Source organism: Rhagoletis pomonella, unplaced genomic scaffold, assembly GCF_013731165.1.
Source record: "Rhagoletis pomonella isolate Grant_MI unplaced genomic scaffold, Rhpom_1.0 Rhpom_scaffold_00009, whole genome shotgun sequence".
Classification (NCBI taxonomy): domain Eukaryota; kingdom Metazoa; phylum Arthropoda; class Insecta; order Diptera; family Tephritidae; genus Rhagoletis; species Rhagoletis pomonella.
In genome coordinates, this window is record NW_023458563.1 from 22,727,951 (window position 1) to 22,740,964 (window position 13,014).

General features: G+C 39.0%; 1 protein-coding gene and 1 long non-coding RNA gene across 2 annotated transcripts; both read left to right on the forward strand.

The window, feature by feature from the left end:
* The first annotated feature begins 1,421 nt into the window (after positions 1-1,421).
* On the forward strand, positions 1,422-1,972 carry LOC118745640. Its single transcript, XM_036479178.1, has 2 exons — positions 1,422-1,797; positions 1,925-1,972. The coding sequence occupies exons 1-2, from the start codon at positions 1,480-1,482 to the stop codon at positions 1,970-1,972; spliced, it is 366 nt and encodes a 121-aa protein (XP_036335071.1). The 5' UTR covers positions 1,422-1,479.
* A 7,382-nt stretch (positions 1,973-9,354) lies between these two features.
* LOC118745641 lies at positions 9,355-10,858 on the forward strand. Its single transcript, XR_004993673.1, has 4 exons — positions 9,355-9,510; positions 9,605-9,701; positions 9,768-9,887; positions 9,955-10,858. It is a non-coding gene; the product is annotated as an uncharacterized LOC118745641 (long non-coding RNA).
* Positions 10,859-13,014: the final 2,156 nt, after the last annotated feature.

Sequence of the window (13,014 nt, forward strand, 5' to 3'; positions counted from 1 at the left end):
CAAAGCTAAAATTGCCGATCAACTGTCGTTGATTAGAGCAATCGTCGCACCGAGTCCACCACCCCGCGTGGAACACACCTCGGCAGACGCAAACGTTTTTCTACAAGTCCCACCTTGTGACACGGAGACATTTTACGGCGGTTAGGAAGAATGACCTGCTTTTCGTGACATGTTCACAGCGGTGTACATCAACCACCCGAAGCTCTCCCGTGCTCAAAAATTGTATCACCTCCGATACAAAACCCAAGGAAAAGCCGGCTCCATCGTCAAGCAATACCCGCTCAGCGATGATAACTTCGAACTGGCCTGGGAAGCTTTACGGTCACGATACGAAAACAAACGTATCCTGGTTGACAACAAAATTAAAATTATGACGACTTTGCCGACTATTCAATCCGAGAATAGCGAGCAACTTCAAAGGCTGCAAACATCAATCAACAACTGTCTGTCAGTTCTTAATTCCCAAGACATCCAGACAGACGGTTGGGATCCCATATTGGTGTACATATGTTCATACAAATTGCCCGAAACCACACTGTCACTTTGGGAACAATCTCTCTCTTCTCGAAGAGATTTACCCTCATGGTCACAAATGGACGATTTTCTTACTTCATGATACGAAGTAGTCGAAAGACTTACCGGCTTCATCCAAGCCAAAATAAACAAAAACCAGTCGCACATCAAAATGCTGACGCACATCAAAATGGACGCAAACTTTTGTGGCAGAACCTAAGAGGGAAACAACTTACTCTTACTGCAAGTCCCCTCATCCCATTAGAGTATGCCCATTAAGTGAATTTCGGTACGAAACCGAGTACAATTCGCAAACCAAACCAAGCTGTGCAAAAACTGCCTTGGTAATACCCATAGCACTAATGAGTGTCCGAGCTAGTGGTCATATACACATTGCCAACAACGGCATCACGCCCTGCTGCACATGAATCCCAAACCACAATCTCGACACTCCAGTGCGCGAGCGAATGAAACCGCCGCACAACACACTACTGCCCAGTCGACACCTCCCACAAGTCAAGCTCCAATTCCAGCGAGCAACCGTGCTGTTCCAAACAAGCACAAATACAATCATTGCACACCGACAATGATAGCAAAATTCTCCTTCCAACTGCCATGGTCGCGGTTGAACACGAAGGGGAATTGTTTCAACTTAGAGCCTTGATTGATCAAGGCTCACAGAGAACTTTCATTTTCTCGAAAGTTCAGAAACGGTTGAAACTACCATTCGAACATTCCAAGTTCGAAATTTCCGGCATGGGTGGACACGTAGTACAAAGCTCCTCAAAGCTTTGTCCACTCACATTGGTTGCATCCCAAACCATGCAACGGATAAACACACAGGCTATCGTGTTACCTCAGCTCACGAGGCACATGCCTACATTCATCATTAGCCGTGAAAACTGGCAGTTATTCAAGATCCTTGAACTTGCTGACCCAAGTTGCCACATACCAGCTCAAACTGATATGGTAATCGGCAGCGATATACTTCCACAAATCCTGCTTGAAGGTATACAAAAGATTTTCGACACTATACTTGCGCAAAAAACAATATTTGGCTGGATTCTCAGTGGTCCAATAACCGAAAATGTGGTGTCATTCTCGACACAAGTAGAAGAGTGCTCGAATACAATTCTCAGCTCTCAGCTTAGAAAGTTTTGGGAAGAGGAGGAGATTCCACAACCTCCACAAATTTCACCTGAAGATCAGGCATGTGAGCATATGTATGCAACAACAACGACTCGTGCCCCAAACGGTCGATACATTGTGCGACTTCCATTCAAGGAAGAATTTCCAAAAAAGCTGTCTCTGGGCCACTCTCGGTCTGCTGCACTCCAGCAGTTTTTCAGTATGGAGCGATCGCTTCAGAAAAAAAGAGACTTAGGCACAATGTACAATAATGCGTTGCAAGAATATCTCGACCTCGGTCATATGGAGCACACGAAGCCATGCGAGATAATTTCCAATGGCAAATACTTCTCTTTCTACTTGCCACATCATGCGGTCGTCAAACCAGATAAGGTGACCACCAAAGTTCGCCTGGTATTCAACATTCAACGCCTCAAAAACATCTGGTTCAGGAAAATCCCTGAATGACGTGTTGCACACTGGTCCCACGCTCCAGCCAGATCTCATGCTGCTCATTCTGCAGTGGCGAATGCACAGATTCGTGTTCAATGGCGACATTGAAAAAATGTATCGTCAAATACTCATCCACGAGGACGATAAAGATTTTCAGCGAATCTTGTTTCCCACGTCGGCTGACTCTCCTGTCACCGATTATAATCTCAAAACCGTAAAGTTCGGCGTTAATTGTGCACTATACCTCGCTATCCGTACCCTGCATCAATTAGCAGATGATACGATAGCGACATTTCCCTTGGCTGCCACAATACTTAAAACCGAAACGTATGTGGATGACATCCTATCCGGAAGTCATGATATTGACAACGCCACTGAATCACTTTTTCAAATGATCAAAGCGCTTAAGTCAGCTGGTTTCATACTTAAGGAACTAACGGCCAATCATCCGGCCATTTTAGAAAAATTTCCAAAGGAGGATATTCTCGACTCCAACCTTTTGAAATTTGAGAGCGCTTCCACAACCAAAACTCTTGGTATAAATTGGAACGCACTTACAGATAAATTTTCCTACACCATTCTGCCTGCATCGACATCGAATGCCGTCACAAAACGACAAATCTTATCCTCTGTCGCAAAACTTTTTGACCCGGCAGGATGGCTGTCGCCGGTGATGATTCAAGCAAAGATTCTGCTTCAAGAACTTTGGCTGGATGGCGTTGATTGGGACGAATGTGCCAAACCCATAGCCTTAGCAAAATGGCATCAGTTCGCAGAAAATCTGCCAGCCGCCTGCTACATCGTAATCCCTCGATGGGTTAATTTCACTCCGGGGCAAGATACCCAAATCCACAGGTTTTGCGATGCCTCTGAAAAAGCATATTGCGCTGCGATTTACATCCGCGTAGATGCTAGCAACCAAATATATTCCACTCTCGTGGTTGCAAAAAGCAAAGTCGCACCATTGAAGACGGTAAGCTTGCCACGCCTGGACCTGTGCGGTGCAGTCTTAGGGCCGGTTACTCAATGTCTGGTTAACACTAATCTCCGGTTAAACATAGTTATCGACGTTATCGACTCCCTGTTGTATGCATGGAGTCGAAGACGTCGATAACGATGTTTAACCGCAGATTAGAGCTAAACGGACATTGAGTAACCGGCCCTGACTCGCAAAACTGGTCGCAACTGTTCGAAAACAGCTCAAATTGGAATCGTGCAACACATTCTTATGGTCAGATTCAGAGATTGTGCTAGCTTGGCTTGAAAAGCCACCATGTACATGAGTCAAACCACGCCAACTGTGTTAATGAATTTTCATTGATTTTCTGGAAAGTGAAGACAATTTTGTGAATCTGTAGATAACTATAGAACAAAAATACACTTTGGACGGTTTTTCGAAATTGCACTTCGTTCTTGTTTCTCAAGTTGTAAATAAACATAAGTTGTAAATAAACATTGATGTTTCAAGTTATACGTTAAATAATGTGCGTACTTGTATAATTATTCATTAATAAACATAAAAATGCTATCACTCAAACAAGTTTATATGAAAATAGCTATTTACTCAAGGCTTAAAGGTGAGAAAAAAATCGATAGCGACTGTCAAAATTGAAAAGACCATTTTTTTCTTTTTGGAACTTAAAAACAAGAGTTTAGAGTATATTGTGCCAAAATTTCACTGCAATCGCGGGCCTAGAATATATAAATAATTGCAATTGTTTAAATTATTGTTATTAAAGAATTAATTGTTTTGCAAATTTTATTCTGCAAATCTTTCTATTGCGAAGGGAAAAGCTTCAGCACCTCTCAAAAAAAATTTCATCAAATTTCATCAAATGGGTCGCGAGTTACGAATTTTTCTCTTAAAAATTGCAATATTCTAATAATACCAAAAAACCACAAAAACGAATTGCAATTTCGAAAAACCGACCAAAGTGTATTTTTGTTCTATAATTATCTATAGATTCCCACAATTGGCTTCACTTTTCAGAAAATCAATGAAAATTCATTGACACAGTTGGCGTGGTTTGACTCACATGGAAGACGTATGTATCCAATCGTACCTCCCAGATCCGGGAATATCTTCCAACCGGTACATGGCGCCATGTTGCCAGCCAAGACAATCCAGCCGACCTCGGCACCCGTGGTTGCAAACCGCAGGACTTGGCAAATTCCCCACTCTGGTGGCACGGACCAAAATGGCTCTCTTGCCACATGGATGCATGGCCAAGGTCAAAGGCATGCAGACCATCTTCACCAGAAAAGCGCAAGGTGGAGGTATATCACGCGCTCGAAGAAGAAGTCGATCTTCCTGATCGCACCCCGCGTGACTGCGAACATGTTCCGTTTCGTGAGCAATGCCCGCAACAAATCAAAGGGGTTAGCTATAATCCCCTATCCACAACAGAGATTGGGATTGGTAAATCTAAATTATGCCCCCCCCCTTCTCTCTCGATGAAAATGTTAATGGAATAAATAAAAGCTTTGTTGGACTGCCGAAATCGGCACACAATATATGTCTTGACAATTACTGTGTTCGTGTAGATGTTGGTACCAGTCCTTTTGAGTTTGTCTGTGTCGACGATTGTGATGTTGTGCAAGCAATAATTTCTGTGAAGTTTAATGCGGCAGGGTTCGACGGGATTTATGCCAATTTCCTAAAAATCATTCTACCCAAAATCCTGCCGCACGTAATCTATTTGGTCAACTCAATTCTGACGACTTGTATTTTCCCTAAATGCTGGAAAGCTGCCAAGGTGACCCCAGTTCACAAGCAAAATAATGATTACAGGCCTATAGCCATACTGCCTTTCTTATCTAAAGTCGTTGAGCGTATTTAACATGGGCTAATAATTTCGTATGTGCAAGATAACAAACTCCTGACAGATCATCAGTCCGGTTTCAGGCCAAAGAGAAGTTGCACAACGGCACTTTTAGACGTGATAGAAGCCATTCGAGCACGAATTGATGAAAAACAAATTGCTATCCTTGCGCTTCTTCACTATTCAAAGGACTTTGATCCTGTTGACCATGTCTTGCTATGTAAGAAGCTGGAGAACTTATTTTGCTTCTCTAGTCATGCAACCGCTCTCATTAGATCATACCTTGACGGAAGAACTCAGGCAGTAAGCATTGGCAGCAGAATTTCTGACTTCCTACCTGTAGTAAGTGCGTCCCGCAAGGCTCAATCCTGGGTCCTCTGTTATTTGTTTTGTATATAAATGACTTACCAAATGTTTTAATATATTGTAATGTCCACATTTATGCGGATGATGTTCAATTGTATGTATGCTGTCCTTCTGATCGTACTGGTGTGTGTATTAGTAACCTGAATAATGACATGGCTCATGTAGGTGAATGGGCTTCTGTGAATGGCTTATGCCTAAACCCTAACAAGTCAAAATGTATCGTCATTCATAGAAGGTCATTCAATACAAATGGCCTAGATAATGTTATATTTGACAACTCAGTTATAGAATATGTTGACACGGTAAAAAATCTTGGTGTAGTCATTAACAAAACTTTGACATGGAAAGATCAAATTTTTAGTACGGTAGGAAAAGTATATGGAATGCTTCGTACACTCTGGTTAACACAGTACTTCACTCCGTTAAACATAAGACTACTTTTAGCGAAAGCGTACTTAATACCTACGCTGCTTTATGGCTGTGAGATTTGTGCAAATTGTGACTATGTGTGCAAAAAGAAGCTAAATGTTGTCTATAACAACATTGCTAGATATGTATATGGGCTAAACAGACTTGACCACGTATCAGCACATGCTGAAAGGTTGCTTAATATTTATTTTGACAACTTGTTAAAGGTTAAAACGCTATCGACTCTACATAAAATAATATATACAAAAGAACCCTTTTATCTTTATAGAAGGCTCCATTTTCTTCAGTCATCGAGGTCAGTACTTCTAACACATACCAAATATCGAACTCTATCATCTGACCGTCAATTTTTCATCATCTCCATACGTCTTTGGAACTCACTTCCGACTAGGCTAAGGCTATTAAGTAATGCACTGTATTTTAAAAAGGAATTAATCTCTTACTATAGTAATTTATAAGTTATTCAAATTAATATTTATTTTCTTTCTTCGACCTGTTTTCTTTTCCTTTTATTGTTATTCTTCAAACCTAGTTATTAATTTCCCCAAATTTTCCTTACTTCAATATTAAATAAATTCTATTCTTTGTTCATAGACTTAGTTATATATGCAATTTAAGATTATAATATCAATCTGTAAGATTTACTTACTTTATTTTATCTTGACTGGCACTGTAAAATAATTTTGTTAAATTGTTGTGCTGGGAAAAACATCAAATAAATACAAATACATCTGACACATAACGAATTTCAATATGCAAAAATTCGTCTTATCAACGCAGCGCAATCACGCCATTTTCCGAGCGAAAAAAACGCTTTGCAAGATAAAAAGCCACTTAACAAAAAAAGTCCTCTTCTTGTTCTCAATCCTTCGTTGGACAAAGACGAACTTCTACGGGTTAATGGCCGATTAGCACATTCCACATTGAGCTATAATGAAAGGCACCCAATAATTCTCCCTACCGAATCGAGGTTCTGCCAGCTATATTGGGAGTTTTTACACTCGCTGCTTCTTCACGCAGAAACACGTTTAATGCTCCAAATGGTATGGCAAGAGTACTACGTACCAAAGCTAAAACCTCTAATTAAAAATGCATTTTTCAATGCAAAGTGTGCACGCTTTACAAGCAACAAACACGCACCCAAGTAATGGCCGCTATACCCCCTGAGCGCTGCAGTTTTTCACTCCCACTTTCCACAACTGGAGTAGATTTTGCTGGGCCATTCCAAATTAAAGCATCGGTGCTAAGATCTACAACCCTTATCAAGGGATACGTTGCAGTGTTTGTCTGTTTTTCTACAAAGGCAGTGCATCTCGAGCTATGCTCGGAGCAGCATTCGCCGCTTCGTTGGCAGACGAGGTTTCCCCTCAAAAATGATGAGCGACAATGGAAAAACGTTCATTGGCGCCCAGCATGCACCAGAACGCGACTTCGCTAAATTGCTTAACGAATGTTCCGCAGACTTTGTCAAAAAATATGCCCTTCAAGGCATAAACTGGCAATATATACCACCCAGCGCCCCCCACATGGGCGGATTGTGGGAATCTGCAGTGAAAAGCCTTAAATCCATTTAAAGAAAACCGCTGCAACCCACAAGTTTACTTTCGAAGAATTCACGATGCTTCTGGTGCTTCTTAAGACCCAGCTGATATAACAGCACTTACTCCGGGTCACTTCCTTCGAGTTGCACCGCTATTGGCCATTCCCGAGCCTAATGCGAAAGACCTCTCTCTACTAAACCGGTGGGAGAAAGTCAAAGCACTTCACCACCAATTTAGTCGCCGCTGGAAAGAAGATTACCTCAAGGATCTTCAGAAGAGATCCAAGTGGAAAACCCCACAACGCGATCCTCAGCCAGGCGACCTCGTCGTGATCAAAGAAGATTCGCTCCCCCCCACACCACATACGTGTCGTAGAAATCCGTACACAAAATGGAATTATCACGCGGCAACTTGTCAAACTGTGCTTCCTTCCAAAAGCACAATAAATAATTCTATACATATTTTCCTTCTGTATATTAAGGGTCTTAACTTCCCGTTTAAATATTGTGCCCAAGTAGTTCTCGTTTCTCTGCCTTTGCTTCTACTTGCAGATCGAAGACATCATGGCAGCACGGAAGGCATGCCCCCTGGCTCCAACGTCGGAGACAGACAACTGCCTACAATGCCGGCTCTGCCACCGGTACCACACCTTGAGGACGTGCCCGGCCTTCAAGGCAATGAAGCCGCCGCAACGGATAGGGGTAGCCCGCGCGCAAGGGTATTGCGTCAATTGCCTTGCGCTCACGCACACCACTAGTGAGTGCGATTCACCAGGCAGCTGCAAGGTTTGCGGCTTAGCGCACCATACGATGCTGGCAGCTAACAGGCAGACCAGCCGGCCCGCAGCGGCCACAAAGGACGATCGCGCGCACTCCTCAAGGCCTACAAACGGCCAATTACCAGGGCCGCACCACCCACCGCGTCCTTGGCAACAGGATCCGCGCCCTAAAAGAGCTGCAGGAGACGATCAGCAACGCATTCCTGCAGGGCGGGGACGATGTTTAAGCCCCCGCCGCTTAAACTTAATTGAGCGGCCCTGCGCGCATCCTTTGGCCGCAGCGGTGTGAACTCCGAAAGAATGATTAACGAGCGCGCACTGCAGCTTCCCATCATCGTGCCAAATCAGCGACACGTTAGTTCAGCTACCTAGTCCTAGTATTTTGTATTTGAAATCAATACGAATTTTAAATCTAGTTAAAAAATTACTGGTTTTATATACATATCATTAGATATTTATATGCTGTGAATTCAGAATTCCTCAAATAAAAGGCTTAACACTTTGTAGAATACATTTTGAACTCAAACAAAAGCATTTCTTTTAAGTGGAAAGAAAGTGTGTAAAGAGCGGAAGCAAAGTGTGTACTGTGAACAAGGTGAGTGCGAAAGGCGACCATTTGGAAATATTCACCTGCGAAAAATCTTTAATTAACCACATAACGCATTTAAAAAACCACAAAAAAAGATATCCGCCTTCGTAATATTGATATGAAAAAGAACCAAAAGCATATACAAGATTTTGTATCAGAAGATGTAAGAAACCTTACCAAATCGGTTCAGTATGCTCAATTAACATTAGTCATGTTTTGCATAGTACATAATTTTCCGTTTCTTCTTATGGATTTCCTTCCTGGTTTGCTGATGGAATGCTGTCCAGATTGCCACATAGCAGCTCAGTTAAAGTGTGGTAGGACAAAGGGCACTCAAATAGCGGGATCTTTGGCACAGAAGGCAAGCAACCATGGTGATGGCTTTACGTACAACGAAATTTTCTTTAATTGTGGATGAGACAACAGATCGTTGCCTGGGTAAGCGCAGTTTTGACGATTTTTAGTTCTAGATGCAGTTATATATTTTGAAATAAGGTCTTTCGATTGGTGCTATCAGTTTTTAAATATCTCCTTTAGTTTCCGAGATATTGACTAAAATTTGTTTGATAATTTAGTAAAAATTTAGTTAGTGATGCGGACTAATCAATATCTTAAAAAACGCTAGATCTATTGAAAATCGCATTAAAATTGTTTTATAGTCGTTTTAAAGTGCAAACTTTGAGAATATTTAATAAAAAACAACTCAGTAAGTTAATAGAGATTGTGAAAATGAGTGATAATTCTATATTATTTGGCGAAAATGTTTCGCTGACTATGAATGACGCAGGACAGCATATCGTTCTGGAAGCAACGCCTGTAGAAATTGGTGGAAATGGAGAAATCATAACGAAATCAGCTCAGTATGCAATATTAAGTGGAAATTTAGAACAGGTAAGAAATGATTTTCTATAATAGACATGTTTTTTACACGTATGTATAACTTAAAGCTGTAACAACAATGACTGATCATAATACTATGATGTAGTTTTCCTAGATTGTCCAAACTCAATCAGGAGGAGATCAGCGATTAAAAGACTTATTAAAAGAGATGAATATAGAAGCCGCTTACGACAAGTTTTATGGTAATTGTTTTATTTTTTAATAAAAATCTTTCATAATGGATAATGTTTTTACTGACCCATCTAAAGCTCCTGGAATGGCTGAAGTACATAAACTGTGACAACTTGGCGTTGGTATTTCCAGGGAACGAAAATATCGGTTATAGAGCAGAACTAAGGGAAAAAATTAGGCTTTGGAAGCACAATAACGTAATATATTTATTTATAAAGTTGTAACTACTATAATCTGTTTAAATATTAACGATTTTATTTTTAGTTTCCAGAAGAATATGTTTCGACTCTAAGTATGAACTTAAATATCAAAAATTGGATTGAAAATCAATCTCTTGACTCGCCAGCTACCAATTCCACTTCGTCTGAAGCCACGGTAACGGTTGACATGACACGGTTTACATGTCACGGTAACGTATTGGAATGATTAATAGCAGCTCATTTGATATAAATTATTTAATTAAGTTAGACTCTTAAATAAAATCCCATAATGAAAAGTATTTGGAATTGTTTCACAAACCCCTTAAACCTAAATTTAACTTTTTAAATCATTATGTGCGTGTCATAAAACAATCAGGCCCTCTTAAATACTTATGGACTTTTCGATTCGAATCTAAGCACAAGGAAGCAAAAATGTATGCAAGAAGTATTACTTCCAGAAAAAATATAACCTATAGTCTAAGCATGAAAGCATCTTTAAAGTTTGCAATATTTATAAGGGTCCATAATGACCAAACGCAATATGAACAAACTGAGCATTTTCGGATTAAAGATTGTAGGTATTCTAACAATATCGTGGATTTTCGAGATTTTGAATCTTTGTTCGCAAATAATTTAAAAGTTAAATCAGTAAACTTTAAGGGAACGACGTATAAAAAGGGCCAATTTTTAACAATAACTACTGACGAAGTCATTGAACTATATGAAATAAAAGAAATACTTATAAGTTTAAATAAGGGGGCTTACTTTCTAGCCCACAAATATGAAATTATGGGTTTCTTAGAGCACTATCAATCGTACAAAGTTGGTTGTATAAACAGTGTTATTGAATTAAAAAATGTTGAGTTTTTCACAAGCCCACCTATTCATTTGTACTACATTTACGAAGGAACTCCTGTTATAAGAAATAAGAATTTTTAGTACCTGTTTATTCATATTAAAAATATGTAAATATGTGCCTATTAATTAAAAAAAAAAATTAATAAATTTATTGAAAATAATTTCAATTTGATGAGATTTTCATTTCAAATCATAATTATTTAAATGTACTTTTAACGTTACCCTCACGTAAGTATCATTTGAAATTAACATTTTTTAAATGTAGTTTTAACGTTACTGTCACGTAAGTATCATTTCAAATTAACAATTTTTGAATGTAGTTTTAACGTTACTGTCACGTAAGTATTACATAAATATCATGTTAATTATACCTGAGTATCATATCAATAATACATGATAGCCATGTTAATTTTACGTGTTTCATGTACATAAATTTCACGTAAAAATGATAGTGTCGAAATGTTAAAATTAACATTTTTTCATTTCAGTTGCAAATTGTAAACAAAAAATGTTAACTTTACGGCGGTTTTTAGTATTTTTTTGGTTCAGTGCAGTCATTAACCGGATAATTGAGCAATGGGAGAGTTTAAGACTATATCTTATTTCGTGTTGTATCGAAGTTTCCAGCATCCGTGGAGCAGAGTTAGCAGAAGCAATGAAGGCTGAAAACAAAACTTATTTATTATTTTTGTCTTACATACTAGATATTGTAATACGCTAAATAAATAGTTTCAATCGGAGAGCGTACGTCTACCTTATTTATATAGTCAAATAGAGGGAACTTACACTCGAATTTTAGCCAATTTCATACAAAATAAGATATTGAAAAATGCTAAAACTTCTTTCGAAATTAATATTCATGATAAAAAAACTATATTGCCACTAAAGGCGTTTATATAGGAAGCAAGGCCGAAGCTTACCTAAAATCTTACCTGGATGAAGTGGAAACAATTGAAATAAAGACAAATATTATATCTTTTTATGTAGAAATTTTAGATCAAATCAGATCTCGTTTTGATTTTGAAGACGATAATTTAAAATTGTTATCAACTATCACCCCAAAAAAGGTATTGTCGGATTGTGAAGTTAGCACTTCACCGCTGCTATTGAAATTTCCAAAACTATTTAATTGCGATCCTGAAATTATAATTACACAGTGGAAACTACTCCGTGCAATGTCGAAAAATTATTTGGGCGGCATCTCAGATATTAACTCATTCTCGTCAGAAGTCAGCGTAATAAAAAACGGCATGGAAGAAATTGCATACAAAGAACTCTCAGAATTCGTTTTAAATATCCTATCACTCCCTCGCAGTTCCGCTGCAGCCGAAAGAAATTCTCGGACCTAAGTTTAATAAAGACCAAATTTAGAAATAAGTTAGAAATAACTACAGTCAATAACATTATGCTAGCCAAAGAGCTCTTGCCCAGGGAAAAAGCAAGCCATTATGTTTGATCACCCAAAGATTTATTTTAAAAATATGCCATTCGACCGAAAGGCGCATTGTAAAAACTCAGGTTCCAGCAGGTACGAGTGACCGAACCTGATTTGTGGCTCCTAGGGTTACCCTCGAGAGGTAACTTGCCATAACTTGGAAAATTATCAAATTTTCAAAGAATATATTGCACTTGTGGAAATTATAATGAAAATGAAAAATATTGGAGTTACACGACTTTTGGTTAAAAAATGATTTATAACAATTTTAAGAAACCACCAATTTTTCCCAATATGGCGGCTCGAGCACAACCCTACAGTCCCACAAATCAGGTTTTTACATCATTTTTACCTGCTGGAACAAATAGTGAAAGAAAATAATTTTACAGGACTAATTTTGCAATTAAATACGAATGTATCCCACTAATAAAACTGTAAAAGAAAATTTTATGTATTGTTTAACGATACATATACTCGCTACATATTTTAATTCATATTTTGGTTTTAAGTTATGTAAAAGGCTGTACTTTAAACAGCTTTTAAACGTTTGTAAATCGCTGAGCGATTTTTTTGTGTTATGTTTTAAAAATATATGTATGTGAATTGATATAGATTGGCGCTTACACATATGTTAGTGTTTGGCCGAGCTTCTCCTCCGACTTGTGGCGTGCGCCTGGTTGTTGTCACACAAAGCGGAGGGACCTACAGTTTTACGCCGATTCCGAACGGCGATTGTACTTTTATGAGAAGCTGTGTTTTCATGGAAGAAATACACTCGGAGATTTGCCATTGTCTACCGAGGGACGACCGCTGTTAAGAAAAAACTTTTTT

Coding starts and splice junctions, on each gene's coding strand:
- LOC118745640 (XM_036479178.1), top strand. CDS start 1,480: ATGGTAATCGGCAGCGATATACTTCCACAAATCCTGCTTGAAGGTATA. Junction 1,798..1,924: donor TTGTGCGACTTCCATTCAAG/GAAGAATTTCCA, acceptor ATGCGTTGCAAG/AATATCTCGACCTCGGTCAT.